The sequence below is a fragment of the Balaenoptera borealis genome (genome assembly GCF_965194805.1).
Source record: "Balaenoptera borealis genome assembly, chromosome: 8".
NCBI lineage: Eukaryota > Metazoa > Chordata > Mammalia > Artiodactyla > Balaenopteridae > Balaenoptera > Balaenoptera borealis.
The window spans coordinates 36368737-36395813 of record NC_138865.1 but is presented as its reverse complement, the minus strand read 5'-3'; the positions used below and the strand labels follow the sequence as shown (position 1 = coordinate 36395813).

Below are 27077 nucleotides of genomic sequence, written 5' to 3'. Positions count from 1 at the left end.
GAAGGCTTAGCTGGCACTCCCTGACCCCAATCAGTATTCATTATGACGAGATAAGCATCATTTATATTGTGCTTACAAAATGCCAACAGGCACTCTGGCTAAGCACTTTTAGACACTGCAACAGCCTAATGAGGTGCCACGGTCGCTATCATTGTCCCCTTTTTACAGATGAAGACTGGCCTTTATGGGTTGCCTGACTCACTCAAGATTACGTGGCACTTAAGTGGCAGAGTCAAGATTCTTAACCCAGTGTGTTATGCTGCTTCCCCAGGAGATCTCACTTGTGCATTTGGAGCTCAGAGGTCTCCAGGGGTCTCCACAAAGGTAGTATTTAACTTCCTCTGTTACTTCGGGGTGAGTGAGGCCCTGCTCCCGGACCCTCAAACCTTGTGGGGCAGCTGCCACTGATAGAGCAGAGATGTGAGAATGCTGATTAATCCCTTTCTGTCTCATTTCTGGGATGCTTCGTCCCTGGCTCAAGCACTACAGTGGCAAGTTTATAGATGAAGCTATCTCGTGGCTCTCACTTTTACTGCCAAGGAGTACAAGACAGAGAATGCTGGCAGACGGCCCGTCTGGGCTGTGGCAGAGCAGTAGGTGTTCAGACCTAGGCTGACATGCCTGAGCACCTTTCAGAGGCGTTTTCTCAGATCCCACCCTTGGCGATAGTCCTGCAGAATCGGTTCTTTCTTCAGGAGGTTTGATTCCAAATCAAATCATGTGGATCAAATATCACTGCCATGTGACAGCTTTTTAAATGTCCATATTGCTTCTGTGAGTGCAGTGGAAAAGGAAGGAGGTGGGCAGGGAAAGGTCATGCTAATCTCAGTTGTTACATTTGGTGCCAGGTACAACAGAAACCAAGGGCATCTAAGCCCAAACGACCTTGGTAACTTGATCTCTCACATTCCATGTATTCCAGCCAAGGAAATAAACACTGGTGTAAAATGTTGAAGAGATGCTTAACACTTGTACGTTACAAAGTGCTTTTATGTTATCTGAGCCTCATCACACTCTTTACAGGTGAGGAAATTGAGCGTTAAGGGAGAGTAAACATGTTGTCTGAGGTTCTCCACTTAGTTTTTGGCAAAACCGAGTTGGGGGGGGCCTGGATCTTGGGGAAGCCCCAGAATGCAGCAAGGACTTTGGTGTTCCATGGACCTGGGTTCTAGCCTCAATTCTGCCACTAACTAGCTTTGTGGTCGTCTCCAGGCCTCACTTTCCTCCACTTTTAAATGGGCATCGTCACAGTACCTGCCCCACAGGTTCTTGTGAAGGTAGAAGGACATGATACATAAAAAGCTTGGCAGAGTACCTGGCACAGGGAGATAACAGGAATGGTAGCTATTAGTATTGGTTCAACTCTCCATCCATTAGGAATGAATCTGGCTTCGACTAATAGAATAGTAAAGCAATGTTGGCTTAAACAAATAGGGGTTACTTTTCTCATACAGTGAGTGTGAAGGCAGGCAGTCTTGGGCTGGCCAGCAGCTGAATGGTACTATCAAAGACTGTTTACCTTCTTTCATTCCATCCGGGTCTCCATAGCATGTTGGTTTGCTGCCTCATGATTGCAAAGTGGCTGCTGTAGCTCCATCCACCATGTTTGGGGGAAAGAGGAATAGTACTAGTCATATTTCCCCTTTTGTAAAGAAAGCAAAAGCTTTCCCAGAACCCCACTCCCAACTGCAGCAGACATCTGTTTTTGTCTCATTGGCCTGGACTATGTCTTCTGACTCTCTGTAACTTCAAGGACACCTGGAAAGTGAGTGTTTACCTTTTCAGACTTAATTGTACAAGTGGCAAGAAAGAAGGGGGATGAGAATGGGAGTAGACTGAGCCAATTGTATTTGCCACAGCTCTTCCTGCCTCTTACAATGTCCTTAAAAAAGTTTTTTATTTAATTGGTCCTCAGGTGTAGAGAGCTTAGTTAACCCTAGTCATGTGTTCATGGCACATGAACAGCAAAGCCCCTTTTCTAGACTGATTCCATTTTATTCTCACAAAATGTGTACTGTTTCATGTGCATCTATTTTTTCTTAACTTTTTAATGGAAATATATATAAACTATAGTGCACAGATATTTCTAGATGGCTCAATAGATTTCTACTATTTATCCTCATGAAAGCACCACTCAGATTAACATAGAGTTAATCCCACCATCCCAGAAACTTTCCTCTTTTTTCCCCACTCTGTTAATACTCTCTCCCAAAGGTAACCATTATTCTGATCTGTATCCTCATAGATCTGTTTTGCGTGTTCTTTGACTTCATTTAACTGGAGTCATACATTTGTATGTAGTCTTTTTGGGTGTGACTTCTTTCATTCACCTGTGAGAGTCATCTATTATTGTAGGTAGTGGTAGTTCATTTGTTTCCTGCTTTCTCTCTGTGCTTTGTCTCCCTGCACAGACTTGGGGTAAGTGGTATTATGAGAACCAGAATAGCACAGAAATGGAAGTCACCCTTTTTCCACTTGTGGAGTATCTTTTCCTCATAAAAACCGCCCCCTTTGATTTCTCACGAAGCTCGCCTGGGCACTGCCCTCTCCCTCACCATGTCTACTTTAAAAGGAATCTCTTGGGGATTTGTACATTTGCCTTGGATGCTGTCAGCGTAAAAGAATTTTCTTGAACACTTGGAGAGGGTGGAAGAGGAGAGTAAGAGAGGGATACTTTCTGGAAGGACATTTTTAGTCAGAGGAAAAAAGCACCAACTAAAGTCATCATCTGAAACTTGAGCCTGGAAACCAGCCTTTGGAGCAGAGATTTAGGTTGGTCTTCTGTGTTCCTCCCCTTCTAACAGTCTCCATTCAGAGCTCAAGGGCAAAAGAAACTCACAGCAGCTCTGTCTCTCTTGGGGCTGGGAAAACTGGTTTGAATTCAGGTTGACACTGAGAAGTCTTCCTCCCCCCAAGGTGTCTGGCAGGCTTTCCTATCAAAACCAGCATGGCTTTCTTTATAAAAACACTCAACTCCAGGACAACCTTGAGAGCAGGAATAAAGCTGATGCTTTTCAATGAAGTCTTAAATCAAGATGAAAGGGACTAACTAGTTATTCCTGCAAGTATGGTCACGTCTGTAAGTCAGGGATCAACTAGAAAAATTCAAACTATGCAGTTAGCTCTAGTGGCTGGTCGTCATCGTCTCTCCTTTAGGTATCTGCTGGTTCTGAGCCTGTGTCTGCTGAGATAATGTACTAGAACATTCAGCAGAGACTTAATCAGGGATTCTTTGCTCGGCAGCTAGAGCACACTGCAAAGGGACTGATTTGGCAAACTGGGTCATCCTCAGGCACTGCCATTCAGGTCCAGCACCCTTCCATGTTTGTCTGCGGGCATATAGGATTAAGGGGATGAACCATTGAAATCTATTGCCTCTAACATCAGATGACCAACCTTGAATTTAGCAATATTTATTGCTAACTTTAGAAAATTTTATTAAGTTTATTGAGTAATTTCTGTATCCCCAGCCCTTGCTAAGGGCTTTGCATGTATTATTTCAGTTATTCCCCAGGTGACCTGGGGAGATAGGTAAGGTTATCCTCATTTTTGCAAGTAAGTAAATTGAGGATTAGAGAATTTAAGTAAACTGCTACTAAGTAACAGGTAGTAAGGAGTAGGATTGAGAGTCAACACTAGGTCTCTCCGATTCCAAATGCTGTGTACTTTGTAACACTAACTACCTTTTAAAAACAACCCCTCGCTATATATACAATGAAATACTACTCAGCCATAAAAAGGAATGAAATAATGCCATTTCCAGCAACATGGATGGATCTAGAGATTGTCATACTAAGTGAAGTAAGTCAGAAAGAAAGACAAATACCATATATCACTTATATGCAGAATCTAAAATATGACACAAGTGAACGTGTCTATGAAACAGAAACAGACTCACAGACATAGAGAATAGACTTGTGGTTGCCAAGGGGGAGGGAGGTGGGGGACAAATGGATTGGGAGTCTGGGATTAGCAGATGCAAACTATTATATATAGGATGGATAAACAACAAGGTCCTACTGTATAGCATTGGGGACTATATTCAATGTACTGTAATAAACCATAGTGGAAAAGAATATGAAAAAGAATGTATATATGTGTATAACTGAATCACATTCTGTACAGCAGAAATTAACACAACATTGTAAATCAACTATACCTCAATAAAATAAGTTTAAAAACAACAGCAACAAAAAATAAATATATAAATAAAAATGGGGACTTCCCTGGTGGTCCAGTGGTTAAGACTTCATCTTCCAGTGTAGGGGGTACGGGTTCGATCCCTGGTTGGGGAGCTAAGATTCCCACATGCCTAGCAGCCAAAAAACCAAAACATAAAACAGAAGCAAAATTGTAACAAATTCAATAAAGACTTTAAAAATGGTCCACATCAAAAAAATCTTTAAATATATATATATATATATATATATATATATATATATATATATATATATATATAAATAAAAATAAAAATAACCCCTTTCCTTTCTGATGTGCCAGCCCTTTTGTCAGCCCTTGCCTTCCCCTCACCCCAGCACATGCTCTTCAATGTTTGCCCAATAAGTGACTGGTTTTCGAACAGCTAAAAGCTGTAAATACCTTGTCACTTACTTTGAATTTAGTTAGTTGTTGAATTGTCACTGTAACACAATTATATTTTATTAAGGGAATATTTTAAAATATTTAAAACCATAGAGCATAATGGAAAACACTGATAGATAATAAGGAGACATCATTGGTTTCAATCCTTAATGTCGCCATGAATCAAAACAAGCCGTGAGACCTTGGATACAGACTTAATTTCTATGTGCCTGTTTCCCTCATTTGTGAAATGAGGAGGTTGAAGCATGTGATTACTAATGTCTCTACCTGTTCTAAAAACATGGGCCTCTGTGACTTTTCTTGTTTTGTTTTTGTGGTTCTAAAATGGCTTTAGAGTATGAATATATCTTAAAGGAGCCTTAATTACTAAATGCAAATCAAGAGAAGTAGATAACATTGGGGCTTTCAGAATTTTTTGGAAAAGATGTAAGTTCTTTACTCTTCCAAGTAAAGCTACATTTTCCATTGCCTTTCCCAGTCCAACATTCCCACCAAAAGAAAAGTGTATAGTTTCTTAAATAATTCATGTTGGAGCTGAGATTCCTTGAGGGTCTGGCAAGATTTAATCTTGGATAAGATGATGTAGAATACTGCCAGTAGCCAACCTCAGGTTGCCAACCCAGATCTAAATCCCTCCCTATTCAGTATATGCATTTATAACATAAACCATTTTAAATTATACCTGGTACTATTGAGTAGAATTAAGACGCTGTTGGGCAAGTCTGAAAATAAGAAATAAGGCGTTATTATGGTCTAATTAGTTAAGAATATGCTATACTTAAAGAAAATTTTACTGCATCATTTTAGACCCAATAAAGAGAAAACTGGCCATGTGAGTGACTCAGGATCATCTGTCATCAAACACGGGCTCAATCCGGAGAAGGCCTTCATGCAGGTTCATTATTTAAAGGTAAGCATATCTGAGTGGCAGAAGCCAGTTATTATGGTGCAGCACTTTTTAGATTTTACATATAAACAGTGAAGGTTAGTAACATGGTTGGGGCAAAACAAAAAAATCATCAACATTGTAATGACATTTGACTGAGCAGATTCTGATTGTCCAATAGTTAAAGCATTTCGTACCCAAATAGTGAGGCATGAATCAAAGGAAGCTGAACTGTTCCCTTCCCTGTACCTCCCTTCTCCCTGCTTCATGTCAGCTTCGAAGAGCAGAATCTTAAAATTGCTGTCAGGTTCCGCCTAGAAGATAGGAGTGATTTAAAAAAGTATTCTAAGTTGTAAAGGCCTTTCCTGATAGCTGAGGGAGAGAGGAGCTGGGCCCCTCTTCCCTTCTGGTCCATGATGGACATCCAGGCTTCATGTAAGCCAAGGATAAACAAGATGGTGATACCATTAATAGATCAGTTGAAAGCAGAGTAGTTGGTCCTTAAGTACCAGACTCGACCTTACTGGTAAGAATATAAAGGGCTGCCTGGGACAGGTCAGGCCAAACTTTCTAGATGAGCATAAGGTGCTGGTTGGGTAGGTTAGAGTTGACTTTGTAAGCATTTTTCTGATGAACACATGATAAGTATCTTTTTTTCTTCTTCCTTTCTTTTAGGGCTACTTCCTTCTCCGGTTCCTTGCCAAAAGACTTGGAGATGACACCTATTTTTCATTTTTAAGAAAGTTTGTGCACACATTTCATGGGCAGCTGATTCTTTCCCAGGTAATTTACAAGTCCTTGTGAGTCCATGATATACAATTGGAGGAGGTGTAGCTTGTGGTGACTAGATGATGTGAATTTTAAAAAGTAGGGAAATTTTAATACAATAGGCAAAATAGGAAGTTAATGAAGTGGACACAGGGAAGTGTTGTTTCCAGGAGGGTGATCTCCACGTAGTTTAGGACAGACTGTAACCCAAAGCTGTCCTGTGCACAGTGATGTGGGTAGTTGCACCTCAAGTGACCTTGAAAACAAAAACGAAACAATCCTGCTCTCCCCTCCACCTGGAATGAGCTTTGCAAGGTTGGCTCCTCATCCTTTGTCTCAGCGTCAGTGCCACAATCTCAGAGTCACTCCAGCTGAGCAGATATGCATTCACCCAGCTCTTCTCTAACCTTTGCCTTTTTCATTGCCTTCATTGCCATCACCATTCTTCACGATTATATTTTCCTTTACAGGTCCATTGTTTCTTTTCTCTCTCCTCCATTCTGTGTATAAGCTCAACAAGGCCACACCAGTACTAAGTACTAGTACTTTATTTCACCAGTACTTAGTATATGATTCACACACAGTACATACACCATATATATTTGATAAACAAATAGATTAAAGACAAGATACACTGAAATATTCAGACAGTCTGGCCACAAAACTGTCGGAGAGAGACTCTGTCAGTTTATACGGGTGTCAGGCCGAGCTGCACATAGCAAGAAAGTTAACAAAGAGGGAGAGGCTCTGAAAACAGTGCTCGTGGCTGATAGAGAATAAAGGATGCAGTCCCAGCACAGATTGGACTGATGTGTATTTTTGATTTTTGACAGTTGTGCTCATATACAGTTTTGAAGTCAAACTGTGCACAATGTTAGATGTAAAGGATGTACATGTATAATCTGAACATATGTGCAAGGAATAGCATGAGTGTAACAAAACTAGATACCCATTCCGTGTCTCTACCCTCTTCTTATTCTTTGCTTGAGGGGAGGGGGGCGGTATTCCTAAACATGTATTTGGAAAGGCAGCTTGAAAACTGGCTCAGGAGTCTTATATGATCAGTTGACTGAATAGCCCAAACCACTTCTCACCAAGATACTGCCGCACTGAAGGAGCGTTGGGTTTACTGTGACTTCTGAGGCTCTGATATCCGCTTCCCATGGAACACTTCGTGCTCCCTCCACCAAATTGTTCAATTTTACTTTTGTTAAACTCTTCTGAATTATAGCTTTATTGTTTTTTCATAACAGCTTTATTGACATATAATTCACACACCATAAATTTCACCCTTTTAAAGTGTACAAGTCAGTGGTTTTTAGTGTATTCACAAAGTTGTGCAACCATGACTGCTCTCTAATTCCAGAACATTTTCATCACCCCCAAAAGAAGCCCCACACCCATTAGCAGTCACTGCTCCATTTCCACCTCCCACCAGCTGTAGGCAACCACTAACCTACTTTCTATGGATTTGCCTATTCTGGACATTCCGTATAAATGGAGTCATATAATATGCGGCCTTTTGTGACTGGCTTCTTTCATTTAGCATAATGTCTTCAAGGTTCATGTTGTAGCAGGTATCAGTACCTCATTTCTCTTTTTTAATTTTACTTTTTAACCTTTTAAACTGTGATGAAATATACATAAGAAAATTTACCATTTTAACCATATTTAAGTGTATAGTTAGTGCATTATCAATACATTGACATTGTTGTGCAACTGTCACCACCATGCATCTCCAGAACATTTTAATCTTCCCCAAATGAAACTTGTATACATTAAACAATAACTCCACATTCTTTCCTCCCCTCAGTCCCTGGCAACCACCATTCTATTTTCTGTCTCTGAGTTTGACTACTCTAGGTACCTCACACAAATTGAATAATACAATATTTGTCCTTTTGTATCTGGCTTGTTTCACTTAGCAAAATGTCTTCAAGGTTCATCCATGTTATAGCATGTATCAGAATTTCCTTCCTTTTTATTTTTATTTATTTATTTATTTATTTTGGCCGCGCCACACAGCTTGCGGGATCTTAGTTCCCCGACCAGGGATTGAACCCTCAGCAGTGAAAGTGCAGAGTCCTAACCACTGGACCATCAGGGAATTCCCTTCCTTCCTTCCTATCAATATTTCATTGTATGCATATACCACATTTGGTTTATCGATTCATCCATTAATGAACACTTGGGTTATTTACACCTCTTGGCCCTTGTGAATAATGTTGCTATGAACATTAGTGTACAAATATCTGTTTGAGTCCCTGCTTTCAATTCTTTTGAATATATACCTAGAAGTGGAATTGCTAGATTATGTGGTATTCAATTTTTTGAGCAACTGCCATATTGTTTTCCACAAGGGCTGCACCATTTTACATTCTCACCAGCAATGCACAAGGGTTCCAATTTCTCCACATCCTCACCAACACTTGTTGTTTTGGTTTTTTTGATAATAGCCATCATAGTGAGTGTGAGTGGTATCTCATTGTGGTTTTAATTTGCATTTTTCTGGTAACTATGCTGAGGATTTTTTCATGGACTTATTGGACATTTGTATATATTTTTTGGAGAAACGTTTATTGAGATCCTTTGCTGATTTTTTATTTGGGTTGTCTTTTATTGAGTTGTAAGAGTACTTTATATATTCTAGATTCAAGTCCCTTATCAGATAAATGATTTGCAAATATCTTCTTGCCTAATTAAAAGTTACGCCTATGTTTTGTTCTAAGGGCTTTGTATTTTAGCTCTTATATTTAGGTCTCTTATCCATTTTGAGTTAATTTTTGTATACAGTGTGAGGTAGATGGTTCAGCTTCATTCTTTTGCATGTGAATATCCAGTCGTCCTTCTGCCAGTCCCATAGCAAGTTTGGAAATTATTGCTTTTTCGACTGACACATACTCATTATAAAAAAAAAGTAATAAGCGGTACAGAAAAGTACAAAGAAGAATGTAAAATATCATTCAAAATCTCACCATCCATAATTACCTATAATTAATATTAGGTGAACATCATTCTAGAAATTGCACTCCGTTTCTTTCTCTCTTTCTATATATTATATATGATATGTATACACGTATCTATGTGTATATGGGCATATAGTACATATGTATGTGTGTTTGTGTATGATTGTACACACATGTATAGATACAAAGACATATTTAGAAATAATTTTCTAAAAATATGATTATATTATATGTGCTTTTTAATGAAATGTTTTAAATTTCATTTTACTTGGATTTAACACATGAAAAAGAAACTAAAGTGAATATAAAAGACTTTCTTGAACTTCAGAGAAATATAAGAGAGATCATTTCCTAAAAGATTCTTCAATTACAGAAAATCTTTAAGAGATTGAAATTGCTAGTTTTTTTCTCTTTAGATATATATCTTATTTTTAGAAAGCATCAGTTTTTTCTCTTATGTAAAAGATGAGGAAACCAGTAGTTATGTACTTCAACTACTTTTCCCCCAATTCTAGATTGTTCTTAATTAATATTTTTACATAGTTAAGAGATTTATATCATTTATAGTGTGTGTTGTTACTACAATATAATTTTCACATTGCATAGCCCTAGCTCTGTATGTAAAGGATTTCAGTATTCACTAACAGTCATTTTACCACGCTTCTATATTCATGAATGTTTTATTTTGATTCAACTCTTCTTTGGCTAAATTTTGTTAGCAAATTGATGTTCAAGTTGCTTGAGGATGTTTGCCTGTTGCCTTTGTATTTGAATTACAAACTGTCTGGGTATAATATTCTTGGGTCATGCTTTCATTTCCTCAGAACTTTGTGGCTATTGCTCAACTGCCTTCTGGCATTAAATACTGCTGTTGAAACTTTCAAAGTCAGTCTAGTTTTTTCTCTTTATACCACTCAGATGACAGAAGAATTCTTTACCATTGATGTTTAGTAATTTAATCAAAAGTGGCTTGGTGACCATGAGTCTGCATCAGTTTTTTTCCTGGAAAACACTGTGCATTTTTAGACTCAGAATCTATTCTTCCTTCTTTCAGTAAAATTGTCTTAATTGTATCTTTGAACACATTCATTTTTTTTTTCCCTTGCAGGATTCTGAATTTCAAGGTTACTGGTTATCTGTATGTTATGTCATCTTTGTCCACCGTACTTGTTTTCTAGTCGCTTTTGTCTTTTTGTTCTTTATAGTATATGTTTATCTCAAGCAATATTGTTTTTTATTATTAATGTTATTATTATAAAATTATTATTGATTTTTTCTTTAATAGCTATTCTTTTCCTTGATGTTTCTGTTTTATTAATGCTTGTATAGTGATTATTTTGGTCCCTAATTTATTCCCTTTGCTTTGAAATCTCTTCCTCTCGTTTAGTTGTTTTGTCGTCTTGTCTGAGCTTTCATTTTACTGAATTTATGCTCTTATTATTTTCTTTTAATTTATATTTTAGTGTAAAGCATTCGTGGAGAATTTTCTTCTGTGCCTTGGATTATGTTTTCTTCAAGACTGGATTCTTTGTCTTTTATGCTATGCTTCTTGTTTCTGTCTCTCTCTTTTTGTGGGTTTATGTTGTATTAGTTTGCATAGTTGCCATACTTTTCTTCTGGCTCATTCTCAGCATGAGTTGCACTGTCCTGACCTTCTGTTTATTCTCATATGTATTGGAACATTATCCTTGATTTCTTTTGCAACTTGTCTTGGGAATGTTTTTCTTCCCCTCTGAGCTACGGTTTGAAGTTTGGATATTATGCATGGAGAAGGTGGAGGGGAAGAGCTCCTCTGGAGCTGTATACAGCCTTTGTTGTAAGAATTTGGCTCCACTGACTCTTGAAATTTTGTTAAAGGTCCCCAGCCGAGATTCTCTTCACCTAACTTGAGTGCCACTTTTTTCCATTGCAGGTACTCTCTCAATTCATATTGTTCTTCCAATTCAGCCTGGAGCCCTAGAACCTATACAGTTCATGAGAGTGTCATCCTCAGTTGTTTATTTCCCAGGTTTTGCTCATCTCACTTGAGCAAACATTTTTCAGTCCCTTCACAGTCAAAAAGAGAGGAAAAATAAAGATATTCCTGTTTCTTTCCAAATGTGTGGGTATTTGTGAGAATTTGTGGGGTTTGGGCAATTCACCAGTACCACTCCTGCTAAGCATGAGGGAGGAGGTGGTACAGAGGGAGGGATGGAGGCTGTGTTGGAATCTTATGTTTCTTCTTTAGTTGTCTCTTTGAAGTTTATGCCACAAGCTGTATTCTTTCCTTGTTTGGATGCTGCTGATGAAGTTTTTGCTAACTTTTTTTAATGGATTGTGTTTTTGTTTATATTGCTAGTTAGTTATTGATGAGGAAGACCATGATTCAGTTTCTTTACTCAGAAGTTCCTCAGTTTCTTCTTTTTCCAGTTTACTTTTGAATCCTTTCCTTTCCGAATACCTCATCTGCCCAGTATTTCAGAATTATCATCTTTCTACCTCCCAACTAAAATTGCTCTCTTGAGCTTAACAATGACTTATTCCTGACCATTTCATTCCTTTTCAGTTCTTATGCTGCCAACACTGTCCTTATTTCAACATTTTGATTATTTGTTTTGCCTCTCCTACCTCCCCCTTCCCTATGACCATAGTAATTACTCATAAAACGTCTGACAGAAATCCCTAATCCTGTGTAATTATCAAGCCAGTGTCAGTTTATCCAGTAGAATCTACATGCGCCTGCTTTTTGTTGAATACTTTCACCAGGACTAAAAAATAATTACCAAATTAGTCATGTGCCGAAATTGGTGTAGTTTTTTTTTAATTGTAATGCTTAATTTAGTGTTGTTAGGTGATAATCAAAAGAAGCTGTCTGGGACTGACCTGATTAGTATATAGATTATTAGGAGAATAAGAAATGAAAAAAAAATTCCCAAGGCATGTGTTTTTCAACTAGAGTGTGGGCTTGTAACAACTGTCAGGGATCCAGATAAAATTTCACCCCGACCCACTGTCAAAACAGCAGGTTTGTTGTTGTTGCTGTTGCTTTTGTCTTTGGCTTTAATTTTTTTCAGGCATACTCTAGTGGTAAGAAACTGGGACCCCTAGTATTTGTTGCTAGCTGACTTTTTGTCAGTGATCCTAGATCAAGTCTGTCTTAGATCCTGTCAGTGATCCTAGAATCAGCCTTGAAAGAAAACCCTCCTTGTCCAATTGATATCTGTAAGTTGTTTTTATAAAAGTGCCAACATGCTGAAGGGAAGAGTGAAGACAGATGAAAACTGAAAAGAGGTGGTAAGGGAAGGAATAATCATAAGAGACATCTTTCTTTTTATAACATTCTGTTGTGGAGAATGGGGAAAGGCTTCTATGATGGATCCACCCCAGGAGTATATGCCAATTTATGACTAGAACCAGGAAAACTAGCATTTTGTGGTTAAGATTATGTCTATGAAAGGAATACAAAGGGCCAGTTGAGTTGATTCCACTGATGATACAAAGACTGCCTGGATGAGACCAAGTGTCTTCTTGGATTGGATGGAGCATAGCACAGAGAAGAATGTCTAGCACTGTAGACAAACATTCCCATAGCCTGTGGAAATACAGGCATCGTGTCTTAGAGATGCTTGAGGTATTGGTTTTTTGTGACCCAGGGTGATCCCTTAGACCCATCATCCTCAGCATTGGTTGGCAGCCTTCAGCTAGCTGCTGTGTGGCCTGCAGGTCTCAGCTCTGAGACAGGAAGAGGCAGATGGCCACCTGCTAAGAAGTGGGACAGTTATCTTTCTTAAAAAATGAAGCAGGGTTTCTTGGGGACTTCCTGCAGTTTTCTTGTATTCACACAAAATCTGAAACATTGCGCTCTGCAGTTTTGTAAAGAAAGATCCAATTGTAATTGGAAAATGCAAAAGGGCAGAATTAAGGTTAACTCTGGATTTCCTGCTTCTCATGCAATTAAATTCTCCCCCTTGTCATTGAGTTAATGTAATTTCCCCCCCACATAATTGGGCATAAATTACTGGACAAATGTGGGATAAGTTGTTATGGACTATAAGGAGATAATGAAGTAAAATTATAAGAAATCATAATTACAGTACTTGGATTTTTAAGAAGCAAGAATTCTGTCATTAAGCCAATGAAATATCTGCAAAGTAATCTAATGATAGATTATGAAAAATTAATTTCTAATTCAAATTTTTTTTACAAAATAATTATTAAAATAATAAAAATAATGACTCTAAGAACCTCAGTCAAAAATACTTCTTTGCATTCTAAATATTGCTTTTGTTTCCTTTGGTATTTTTTCTCAATATACCCACTGCAGGTGCATTATTCTATTTGGGGTTGTCCCCTTCCATTTTGACTGATACATGTTTTTCTTTTTTAATTGAAGTATGGTTTATTTACAATGTGGTATTAGTTTCTGGTGTGTACTGCAAAGTGATTCAGATATTCTTTTTCAGATCCTTTTGCATCATAAATTACTACAAGATATTGAATATAGTTCCCTGTGCCATATAGTAGGACCTCGTTGTTTATCTATTTTATATATAGTAGTGTGTAATATAGTAGTGTGTATCTGCTAATCCCAAACTCCTAATTTATCACTCCCCCCCTTCCCCTTTGGTAACCATAAGTTTGTTTTCTGTGTCTGTGAGTCTGTTTCTGTTTTGTAAATAAGTTCATTTGTATTATTTTTTTAGATTCCACATATAAGTGATATCATATAATATTTGTCTCTGTATGACTTACTTCACTTAGTATGATAATCTCTAGGTCCATCCATGTTGCTGCAAATGGCATTATTTTATTCTTTTTTATGGCTGAGTAATACTTTATCCATCTGTTGATGGTCACTTAGGTCACTTCCATATCTTGGCTATTGTAAATAGTGCTGCTCTGAACATTGGGGTGCATGGACTGATACATGTTTTTAATATTAGTTTTGTTGTATTTGTATTGTTTATTTTGGGTGACACAGCGATAGGCAAGTAGAGTCTTAGAAGAAGAACAGAGGTTGCAAGAAATAAATCTTTCACTACTGCTCTTAATAGGAAGATTTTTGCCTCTGGAAGAAATGGACCTAGCCACCCATAAACACGTAGGAAGTGATGGCTGGCTTCACCAGTGTAGTGATGGCTGTGCTTAATGCCATGATAGTAAAAGAACACCCTTGTCATACAAATTGTTTGCAGATTTCTATTCCTGTGTAATTCCATCTGTTTGTAATACGACGGTCTGCACTGCTGCTGGCACCTCACGCTCTGAGTTAAATGGATCTCATCAGAGCCCTGTGCTGACCCTGGATCTGCAGACTTGGTTGGGGTGGGCGTTTCAGTCTGGAGGGATGCTCATTCAGCAGTGTCATATTTGGTCATCTGGGCTTACACATGTGCCCTCTTTAAAGGACCAGTTTGAAGGGTTGTTTTCAATTTATTGAAAGAAAACCTTCATGTATAGGTCTTATTTATTGCTCAATATCAAGCCTCTAGAAAGTTAAACATTGTTCTTGTTTGTTTCGTGTTCTGTATTTATCCAAAATGTATCTTATCAAACCTTCAGATGAGGGAGGGTTGACACTAGACTTACCCATTTAGCAAATAAAAATGTACAGCCCCCATAACAGATAAAGAACAAATAACTTTTTATTGTAAATATGCCCCCAACTTAACTGAGCATCCTATATTTTATCTGTCAAACCTAGTTGAGACCAAATCAAGATTCCAGAGTTAGGTGGGGTAAAAAGATTGGTCACAACACACAAGATGCAAATTAAATATAAATGTGATTTTGAACATTCGTGTGTGAATATTTTTTAGGTCTTCTGGTATTGTGGTTATGTTTTAAAAGATGCCTTATCTTTTAGAGATATTTACTGCAACATTGATTGGTGAAATTATGTAATGTTTGTGATTAACTTCTAAATAATACAGGAGGTAGGTAAGTGGATGGGGCAGATTGGCTGTGGGATAATGGGTACGTGAAGGTAATTACGCTTTTTTGCTACTTTTGAATGCGTTTGAAATTCTCCATAGTAAAGGATAAAATGGGTTTGTGTGTAAGTCATGCCTTTAGGTTAAAAAAAAAATCTATTCTTGAAACATCTTAAATGTCAAACAATTGAGGACTTGCACAGTGGCGCCAGAAGAGGCTGCAGATGGAGGCAAGGGCCCGTGAACTATTTCTGGAATTGTGACATCTTTTTTCCTCCACTGGGATATTAATTGTCTTGATTTTCGTCTTTATTGTCCATAGAGCAATGCAAAAAAGCTGTTAGTTACTAGTCTCCCAGAGCTGAGATTATTCAGTGTGTAATAGGATCTCCAGGGAAAGCTCACAAAGAGTAGAGCATGGTTAAATAGAGAGGGATAGTGCTTTATGCTCTGGCCAGCCTTTTGAAAATAGTTAAACATGAAATGAAATCAACTGTTGGGTTAGGACAAAATAACAAACGTTCCTTTTTTCAATTTGTTTGTGGTTGTAACTGATTGGATTGAAGCCCTGGTAAATTAATAAATTGAGTATATAGCCTAATAATTCAGTATCGGCCTACCTTCCCTAGCAGGTGAGCTGTCAGCAGCTGGGAACTCTCAGTCTCTGGCATGACTCTGAGCAGGGTTATTTACTGATGGACATCTTTAATGATTTGCTTTTTTCTTATTCCAGGATTTCCTTCAAATGCTGTTGGAGAGCATCCCAGAAGAAAGAAGGTGAGGACCGATTTAGGAATTAAGGGCCCCGTTTTATTTATTTATTTATTTATTTATTTATTTATTTATTTATTTATTTATTTATTTTAACATCTTTATTGGAGCCCAGTTTTATTTTTAATGTTAAAAATGACTCTGCCATTGTTTGGCAAGTTGCAACCTAGAAAGTTTAATCTTCCTCTCTCAATAGAGGAGGGACCTCCGCAGACAGCAGGGGTCCTGGGATGATCAACTAGGTCTAGAAATATTGGGAGTGTGGATTCTGGGAGCCAGCACGCGCAGCGAGGGAGCCCCAGCGTCAGGAGCCCTGAAAATGGTAGAGGAGGCGAGCCAAGGACACTCTGTGGCCTCAGCTGCTGTGGAAAAGAATGGAGGGCAGTAAAGTTCTAACAGTTAGGGTGGCTTGTTTTGGAATGTCTGAAATGTTTCAGATTTACCATCCTTCTTTTTTTTAAGTAAACATATGGGTTTTCTTCATGTAAAAATCACATCAGATGTGGCCATTATTCCTAAGGTCAAGAACAACAGTTTACCTGTGAGACTTTTTCTTTTCTTTTGTACCTGCCCTGAAATAACTTTTCATGTCCTCTAATAGAATGGAGCAGTTTCCTTAGGAACTAATACAGAGAAAGGAAAAAGAAAATGAATAGAAATTGTATATTACCTCCTTAGGCTGTTACCAAAGTCTGTTTCTGAACGACGACTCTGCATTCTTTCAGAAGAACTTCTCAGGACACAAATACAGCAATTTTTGTGGAAGCAACAAAGTGCATTTTTAGTTTTGGAGGTCTTCTTTCTTTTCATCCTCTTCCTAATAAGGTTATGGAGTTCATTTGGATGGCCCCAAGCCCTCTGGCTCTGGGGGACCTGGATTTTATCATTGCGAATATTTTTTGTGGACCCACAAAGAGACTTTTGTTGTGATTGTGGAAGTTCAGAGCAGCATCTCCGTTGAATGGTGGCCACCGACCACCAACCTTCACCCTTGAGAGTATGCCTCGCCCAGTTAGGATCACTTTTTGGCTAGCAGGCTTAAGCTTCTTTTTAAAATTCTCCTGAAGAGTTAAGGAGATTTCATTGCTACGATGAATGTATTTCAGCAAGTATACTAGAATATATTTTGAAACTAAAACATCTTCTTTCCTGCCAACTAATCTCAGAATCTAATCCAGCTATTAAAGCAGACTGTTCACCCTTTTGCCTGTGCAGCATGTTGTACCAATTTTATCCAGGTCTCCAAAGGCCCCACACCTACCCCTGGAGCTTCCAACCTTTGGCTCCATTGCAAACTGATCCTCAGGCACATCTGTTAAGCACGTGAGCTGTTCTGAACAGGACAAAGTTTTTCACTTTAGACCAGCCAGTTAGGGTCCTGGGGCTGGCACGTCTGTGTCATACTGCGTTTCCATTGTTCCCTTGCTTCGATTAATTTTAGCATTCTCTACTGAGCACCTCCCTTACCAGACTTTAGGCTGGACACTAGGTAACAGAAAGGAATCAATTCTATGCCTAGCCCTCAGGGATTTCCTGGTCAACTGCTGAAGACAAAGATGTACATGAAACATGTCATGACTCAGGGTAGGAGGTTCTCCGGTGAGCTTCAGAGTCCTGGGTGCACGGAGATAAAGTTCAGCAGTCCTAGCCTCGAGCCTTCAGGCCAGAGGTACTACTGAAGGTTTTAGGTAGGGAAGTGCCGTCAGCAGGTTGGAAAGATACTCGGGGGAGGCAGCATGGAAGATAGATGGGGGTGGGGAGAACTAGACGTCAGGAGACCAATTAGAGACCGATACAGCAGTTCACTCAAGAGATCCAGAGCTGGAGCCGTGGGTGGGATGGTGGCAGTGGGCTCTGAGAGTATGAACAGATCTCAGGAATATTCCGGAGGTGCCACAGTTAAGACTTGGTTGCTTGGTTGTGAAAGCTGAAAAGAGGAGTCCAGCATGACCTGACCTTTCTCTCTTGGCCACTTGGTTACATGCTGAGTGTAGAAGCCCTGGCAATCCAGCTGGTAGTTGTTTGGTCTCAGGAATCAGTATGGGGCAGAGGGAAGGAAGGGCGAGTATTTGAAGGTGGAAGAGCGGAGATGAGGAGTCATGTTTTAGACATCTTCAGTGTGAGGTTTCGGTTTAAATGCTGATGAGACCAAGGAAAGAAAAAGCTAGAAGTGCTTAGAAGGAGATTCAAACAAATCCTGGGTGCCCGTCTGCCCTGCTACAACAGCACCCTAAGGAGAACCTCATCCAACATGCCTTGCCCACCTGATATTACAGCGGTATCAACAGCTGCCGGTTCTCTCTTTGCTCATCAGTTATTGTTGTTTGTGTGTGCACATTCACATGTTTGTTTTAATTCGGTACTTTTCCTCCCCCACGAAGCTAGGGAGTACTCGTTTGTAACTGTTACCTCAGCAGTTTTCATTATCTACCCAAGCACAAATGACTTGCTCTGATCAAGAAAAGAAGTAACCATATGCAAAGCTTTGGGGCGTACACTATTTGTATCCCCACATAGGGAGGGAACTTAAAAACGTAAATTACTAAAATTTAAAAACCCATACAGAATGTAAGTTGCATTCCAGAACAAGAGCATTTTCTGTTTCAGACCCTGAGCATGGAAGCTCCTAAAGCCTTCATCCATCTAGAACTGCACTTCCCAAATTCTTTCCGTCTTCTCTCAGTTCCTGGGAACGTTACCGGGCCTTGTGCTTTCCTTTAGAGGCGCAGATAGAATGTGATCTTTAGAATCCCAAGAGGCTGAAGACAGAGCCAAGAGTGATAAAGACCTTTCTCCTGATCAGCAACAAGTTGATAGGCACAAGCAGCAGATATGGTTAATAGTCAGTTCCCCATCCTTGTCACCCCACGCCCAGAAATCAGCTGAAGAAGCAACACACCACAGGCAATACTGTCTTCTCGCACGCCTGGGTCTCTTTCTATGTACTGTAATATTACGAAGAGAGGAGCAACTGGTCACTTTCGCAGCCTGAAACACAGATTATTTTTCTAGCCAGCATCATGCAGGATGGCCAGCATATTCTCTCCCTTGCAGCATTAACTACACGTGACCACATTCAGAGCTCACGGGGTCTGGAGACTCACTCCTAAAACTCAGAGTTGCCTTTCAGGATGTAGGCGTACAGCAAGGGAACTCTCCAGCCAGAGGGTAAAACAACCTGCTGTTCCAAATACCCAGGAGGTCTCAGTAATGAGGCAGAAGTACCGCTCACTAGTACAGAGATGGAGGGCGTGCAGTTGTGGGTCTGTGTACTTTTAGCTATCTGTATAAAATCAATTTCCATAGTGATCAGACATGCAGAAGAGTAATTTCCTGTAAGCTCTGGATCCCAGCGAAGTGGAAATGCTTCTGCTTGTCTGTTGTGATTATTTAAGCCACATGATCTCAGAGGGGAAAAATTCACCATTGGCTTTGACTCTGAGTGTCTTGATTTGAAAAAGTCAGCTTTCAGCTTTACCACTGCTATATATCCAAGTTCAGAACTAAAAATTCACCTGTACTGTCATCTCAGTAATTATGATCAAAACAGCAAAAATTATGTACATTTTTTTTTCATAAAACATACATCCCATTTCTTTCCTGAAAGTTCAGCATTTTCAAACAGTCTCCCATAATTTCCTTGGGAGGTAAGGCTACTTATACTACCTTAAAAAATTGTTTCTGGCAGATGGAGTTAGTGCTTTGATCTTCCTCTCATAGTTTAACATCTCATTCCACGTTAGGAATCTGTAAACAGGCATCAGTGCAGTTTGATGTCTGTGCTGATACTGGGAGTCTAGAAACTGAGATCTTTTCTTTAGCCCTTTTCTTTAGCCTGGGCTGACTTTGACCAGTCTTCTTATACTGCAGTTTCTCCATCTGCTAAAAAGCCACACAACAATTGACACCCACTTCACGAGGATATTATGAGGAATGAAGTGATAATGGTTTAAGATGTTTTGAACCTTTCCAGGGGAAAGTGATCTGGAAACACAGGTTCTCTTCATTCACAGCAGAGTGTCTTTTGCTCCTGGATGCAGCTAAACAATGAACTCTCCTGTCCTCATGCTTCTGCCCCTCCCAAGAGTCTCCCTATCTCTTTGGAACTGTAATTGAGGGACAGACACACAGGGCAACCGCAGCAGCGGCCAGGTTAGCTTCAGCAGGAGAGATGTGAACAAGAAGTCAGCGTTGGTGAGAGCCAGCGCAGGCCTTCTCCTCCTGCAGGCTTGTCTGCATCATAAATCATGAACCAATGTATTGTGGATTAATTTCCTGAATTAAACGCAGAAAGAAAAGGGGTGGCTTTGCAGCCAGGCAACACAAGTTTGAATCCCAGCTCTTCAAGCACCATCTAGGAGGCCCTGCATAAGGCCCTTAGTCTCTTGGACCTTTATTTGCTCATCTCTAAGATGGGGATAATAATATTGGTCTTGTACAGAACCTCGTGCCTGATAGGCATCCACCGAATGTTTGCCACATAGAGAAGCTTTTGCCTGTTCTCAGTCTTCTCTGGTGAAGACTTGAACCTCAGTTAGTAACATTCGGGACTCAACTCCCCAGCCCCCGCCCTCCTCCATGCCATCCCCCCGCCATGCCACCGCTAAAGAAGTGTCTTTAAGCTAAAATTCCCTGAAGGAAATTTATGTCCCTGTCCTCTTACTCACTCCTCCATGGGCATGCACAACAGCTGTTCACCATCTTTTGTAAAATCACTTGAAAATGGCTCTGAAGTCACTCCCCAGACTTCTCTTCTTCGGGATATTTAATCCCAGCTCCCTTGACCTCCCCTGTGGGTCCAATGTGTTTACCCCTTTGATCATCACTACTGCTTTTTTCTAAATCCTTTCTAAATTCTCCGTCTTAAGTTGTGGCAGGTTTAAGAATGCCCATTTTCCTAGAATCCACAGCACAATGAAGCTCAGTTCCGAGTCAGACTCTTGCTGCTGCCTTCCCGGGTATCACCTGAAGGATGGGTGACAGGAGCTTTTGGCCCCAGGGCTCTGGACACAGGAGTGTCTCTCTTTGGCTGTAAAGGAAGCAGATGAATGAGCTGCTTAGATAGAAGCACCGATGAAGGAAGGACAGGGAAGAAAATAGACCCTTGCTTTTAAATCAGGGCAAACAACTTAGAGTGCCAGCAGGGCCTCTACAGCTGCTCAAGCCCCGGGGCAGCAACTCTACCCCACCAAATGAACTGCCCACCTGGGTGCCAGGCAAGGTGCGGACGGTTTACATTCGTTCCAAACAAGAACAGGCCTTCCACTGAGCACTGTCTTCAATGGAAATTACAAGATTTGTCTTACCTTCCAGCCTCACAAATGTCACCAGAAAATAAAACAACCTGAAGTCTCCTTGGGCACTTCTCTAAGTGGCCCTTCTGCCCCACTTTCCTCCTCCTAGCAGATCAGTCATGCCAGTTGAGGGCATTTCCAGCGTCTCTTTCTACAGCCAAGCAAATAAATCAAGCTCAAGAAAAAATAATGATCTTGATTTAAGGTGCTCTGAGAGATGCCTCCTCTCTTCTAGTCGCCCCCACCCCTGGTCCACGTGCGTGTGCACACACACTCACACACAGACATCTGAGGGCATGCACGCATGCACGCACGTGAGCACACTCACACACTTCCACACTCTCACAGCCTACAGAGGGGACTTGGCCATCTGCACTGAGTGGTGGTGTTAGATGACAAGAAATAGTGGGGAAAAGCCCAGGGATGGTGGCACCTGGCCTTTCATAGAGGCACAGCCAGTAATTCCGCTGACCTGGGAACTGGACACACAGCCTAGGGAGGTGGTCACCTTCCCCTTATTCACTTCTGGCCTCTTCCCTGCCTGGTCGTCCCACAGATGGGCATCATCGTGAAAATGAATCTGAACCAGTTTCTTTCCCTCTTTGTATTTTCTGTTTTGAAATAGCAACAGTTGCCTCCTTCGGCAATCTTTGCTTTTGCCCTGGGCAGGGAAGACAGAGGCACACAGGTGACTTGCTTCTCAGTGGAGAAGAAAAGGAAGGGACAGTATCAGTCAGCCCCGTATTCCCCAAGCCCACCCCCCTCCTTCCCTCCCTCCCTTCTCACTGTGGTCCAGCCCACAGCCCAACCAGCACAGGTGTGAGGGGAGCGCTTGGCCTTCAGCACCTTAACTAATGCAGACAGCATTGTATCTTTCCACAACTTCTTTACAATTCCAAAGGGAGGGAGGAGGGAATATTACATATATGTAATATAGTATATAATATATAAAATTTTTTAAAAATACAGAGCTTAACAACTTGGGAATATCCTACTGGGAAAGGTGATTATTAACTTAAAAAGGAATAATTTTTATTGAGTCAACAATGAGATGTGTTTTCATTCATGCAAATAAAAAATATCTGTGGAGGGCTTCCCTGGTGACACAGTGGTTGAGAATCTGCCTGCCGATGCAGGGGACACGGGTTCGGGCCCCGGTCTGGGAAGATCCCACATGCCGCGGAGCAGCTAGGCCCGTGAGCCACAACTACTGAGCATGCGCGTCTGGAGCCTGTGCTCGGCAACAAGAGAGGCCGCGATGGTGAGAGGCCCGCGCACCGCGATGAAGAGTGGCCCCCGCTGGCCGCAACTGGAGAAAGCCCTTGCACAGAAACGAAGACCCAACACAGCCATAAATAAATAAATAAATAATTTAAAAAAAAATATATCTATGGGGATCCTCTCTTATGCCAAGAACCGTTTTAAGTGCTGGGTTTAGAGAAGTGAGCAAAACAGACTTGGACCCTGGTCTCAGAGAGCTTTGATCCAGTGAGGAGACAGTTAAAAGTCAAGTAACCAAATAAATTGCAGTCACAAACTGCGATGGATGCTGTACCACAGAGGACAGGGAGCATGGAGGGTATGACACACACAGCCTGGGAGAGGCTCCAGCAAGGCCTCTGTGGTTGGAGACACCAGGCATGAGCAGGAATTATCTAGAAGCCAGGGAGGAATTGCTTAAACTTCAGGAAGACAGTCTGTTGACCCTAAAAATATTGGCTACTTAGTACATTTAAGGAGTATTTAAATCAGCAGGGCATGAAACCAAAAGATTTCAGCTTCCTTTGGATCAGACGTAACAAGCGATCATAATATTTCAAATAAAGCAGAATGAAGGCCTGCTTGGAAACAAGCAGCAGAAGCCACGTGTGCTCCATGGCTGTGAGCCTCTCAGGGCTCCCATAATGATTTGTCTCATTTTTGCTTGCTGTAGCCCACGCTCACTATAAAGTTGGAATTTCATTTTGGTGCACTAAGTGCTATAGTGTTCAGGTTTCACTTTACTCCACCTCTTTCCAGGAAGCAGTCATGCCTGCTGTGTCCCATGAACATGCCCTATCCTCCCTGAATGGGCACTCCCAACCAAGAAGTTCCTCTCAAGACATTAAAAGCACCTATTGTGGTGTGCCTTTGATGCTTAGATTTCATCGTGTGCACTCTCTTTGACTGGAAAGGAGCTGTACTGAACTTGACCGGGTCCGCCTCCTCACTGTAACCTGCGACAGCATTGCGCTTTCTCCCGATTTCTCTGGAAGATTGATGGCGGTGATGTGCCCGAATAGTTAGAACCATTCTGTGTAATAAGCGCTCTGTAACTTTTTCAGTCCTTTACTTTTTGTTGTTGTTGTTTTATTTTTAAAGGCTTGAGTTGTCTGTTGAAAACATCTTCCGAGACTGGCTGGAGACTTCCGGAATACCACAGGTGTGCTTAAGATAACTCTTTCCCGGGAGTCTGTGGAGAACAGTAAGGCTTGTTACTTAGTGTATCAATCATGACAATGATTTATTTGTATATACTTACAAAAGTAATCCTCTTGCTGAGTTGGCATATCCCTAAGTCAGGAAAATGATGGTCTCCCACCCTTTTAGGCCTGCATGGGTCTCAGGCCCCTGCCTCTAGTGACCGTGGTGCTGTAGGTGGACATTCTGGTTGACCCTGAACTGAGTGTTAAATGAGGTCTTGCAAAGCGTGGCGTATAATCTGGGCGGCGTCACCCGGCAGCAGGTCAATGCTGCCATCGGGCCTCGAGCTCTGCTGTTTGGGTGCGGCCATACGCGTGAGCTAGCTTGCCTGCCGCGTCCCTCTGACCGGGCGTACCCGTAGTTTCTCCATCATCACCCCTGTGTGGCTGCCCTCGACTTCCTCCTCTGGCTGTGCATCTCTACCTCTGGCTGCTCTTCTCATCTGAGGGAGCAGTTTAGATTCATTTCTCTGTCTCAGGGACCAGGACCCACCCCTCCTTCAGCTTTCCTTCTCTCCCTCCCTTTCAGCCCATGGGCAACTCTGAGGGACAGACGGTTCCCAGGCAGCCCTCGCTTCGTGAGAATCACCCGGCCTGGGGCCTCCTCTCCCTTCCGCGCTCCCCGGGTCTTGTGCTTCGCGGAGCCTGAAGGGCAGCCCTGAGGGCCGACCCTAGCTAGAGCCTGGGCCCTGGGAAGTCTGAGGGTGGCATCCTGGATGCGGCTGGTCAAAGGACCCTGTAGGCCTGAAACTCTCCCAGCCTGGGCTGGCCCCCGGAGCAGCTGCAGACCCGTCAAGAGTGGGCCCTAGCGTCTGGGAGTGGACCCCCAAGGTGGTGAGAAACTCTGCCCCGGGCCCAGGCAAGCGGCCCTGTTAGCCTGCTCGTTTCTGGTTTCATGACCGGTTATATGAGCTTCCCCTTGGGAGTGTCTGAATGTCAATGAAGGTCTGTGAACCATGAAATTAAGGAACAGGAGGGGCTGTTCTCCATTACCTTTTCATCCCTCTACTCACATCTTTGTCCCGTTCTACCACACGGGGGGAAGTGTCGGCCACCAGCCACCATGAGCTCGTTCCTAAAAAGGACGCATTGCCTTCGGTTCAGGAATGCATGTCACCTGTTAAAACTTATTTGTTTGGCCCAGTCCTTCTGGGAGTGAAGAAGAATAAACACGCAAAACAAAATGGGTGGAATAAGGCAGCACCTGGTCCTGGGAGGCAGTGCTTTCACCTTCGTGTATAAAATAATGAGCTCCTGTGATTTCTACGTCGGTGGCTTCCAAACCAGGCCACTAGCTGAGTACAAAAATCCCAGGAAACGACATTAAGGTTTGTCTGATCCTCAATAGACAAGCCTTGCTCTTCTTGTTTTCGATGGTGGTGAGGTGAGGGCTGGGTATCCCCCGAAACCGTCTGCCTTGTGTTCCTCGGCCAGGCTGTTGCAAGGCTCCCAGACATTCTTAGCAGGGCCTGGAAGCTGGGAAGAGTTGGGAGCTCACAGAGCAGAATCCCACATTTCCTGGCCCAGAACAACAAGGCCACTGTGTTCAGCAGTTAGCCCCGAGGGAAGAGAAAAGAAAGAGTCCTTAATCGAGTGCCCAGAAGCAGGCGCACCCCACTCGGGCTGCAGCACTGGGGCTGACCCGCTTGCTCCCAGGAGGCTCTAATTTCCCCTGAAGAAGAAGAGGCTTTGCCACCAGCAGGAGGCTTTTGCTTTTCATTAAAAGGGGGAGGGGTGCGTGGAAGGGAGAGATTTGCCTCTGAGCGGTACGTTTTTTCCAAAGGTCTAGTTGCATTAGTGACAGCTTATAGCATAGACAAGAATCTCCGCTATAAACTGACGAAACCTGCTGTCAAAACACAGCCAGGTGCAATGAGGCCAACCCGGCTATAAATTGTATTTAAGACCCAACTGGTATTTCCTTGGGTGCTTAACTGTTCGGTAAAAACAACAGCGTCAGACAGAAAAGACCCTGATTTAGTGCACATCTTTCCATTGGTGAATGATCAGACGGCATCTTTTCATCTCTTCACCCATTTTCTGCCATTATTTATGTGGTTGATGGTGATTTACCTGCTCGCAGCCCTTTTCGCTTTCCTTGAGAGTTCCTTCTCGTTTCCACTTCAGTGAAAGACTCTGCGCCCTCTTGTTGCAGGAGCCTCACAGTGAATGGAACACCTTGTTCTCTGTCCCCATCATTATAATATAAAGTTACTGGTGTGTTTGGCCTGGAATGACAACCAGAGCACTGAAATCGTTCTGATGCTCTTTGTCTCATTGAAAATTTCTGTTCACCAGCAATTGAAGTCATTCACGACGAAAGAGTCACGTTCTACTGGTGAAGTTTTCATTCTACAGGTTACAGAGGCTTTTTGTCTTCTCTCAGGAAAGCTTGCCTTGGGGTTGGCCTCCATTTTCCTTTTTGCCCACATGAATGGAAATCATTTTTTTTTAATGTGGAAATAGCTTCAGCAGCTATAAAAGTAAGCACGAGCCCCAAAGAAGTAAAAGAAATTGGATCCAAACCTCTTTAAAGAAACACCCAACTCTATAAACTTTGACTTTGCAAACAGACTTAAAATGGATTGTGTCATTGGTATTATAGATGATTTCTTTTATGACTTTTTTCTGATTATAGAAGTATTACATATTGAAATATAAAAAGTTTGTAATAAGAAAATAAAAATGACCCAGAGATAATTTTTTGATAGAAATCCTTTCAGTCATTTTTCTGGTCTCCCTTTTCAAAAATAAAAATGATATGTTCTCTGTAGCAAGTTCAAGCACTACCAAAGTATAAAACATAAAAGCTCTTGCCCCTTTCAATCTTACTCTGCAGAGATAATCTATGTCTGGTATGAGTCCTTCCACACATTTTCTGTGCTATACATTATGTAAATGTATATCCTTTAAAAAAAAAATGGGATCTTATTATCCAAACTTAAGGTTTTCATTTAAAAATATATCTTAAGCAATTTCCCATATCCCTTGATATAATTCAAGAGCAATGATTTTTAACAGCTGCATAGCTTTCTAATAAGTGGTACCATAATTTAATTTACTCAGACCCTCCCAACTGTTGGAATAGTGTACATTATTTCTAAGAAAGTTGCCCATTCTGCTAATTTGACAGTTCTATAAATAGATTTTTATTTCTTTTCATGTTTGCCCAAAGATCTCCTCCCACCACCGGCCCATATGTACATATATTCCAATCTTTTTTAAAAACATTTATATGCAAATACGTTAGAAATAACTTTTCTCCCTCCAACCCTTCCTCTTTACTTCTTTATTTTAGTTGTTACAGAACTCTCTGACTCCTCCCTTTCTTTGATTTCCTGCCCACATTGCCTGATGTTCTTATGTAAATTTATAATTTTCTTTCCTTTCCTAGCACCTCCCCCACTTTTTCATTA

General features: G+C 41.2%; 1 protein-coding gene across 1 annotated transcript in view; it reads left to right on the top strand.

Moving 5' to 3' along the window:
* The window catches only part of AOPEP (aminopeptidase O (putative)), a 372310-nt gene that overhangs the window by 241911 nt on the left and 103322 nt on the right, over positions 1–27077 (top strand). The window contains 4 exon segments of the mRNA XM_082401307.1: positions 5410–5512; positions 6164–6271; positions 15868–15911; positions 23561–23621. Coding sequence (XP_082257433.1) covers positions 5410–5512; positions 6164–6271; positions 15868–15911; positions 23561–23621 — 316 coding nt within the window.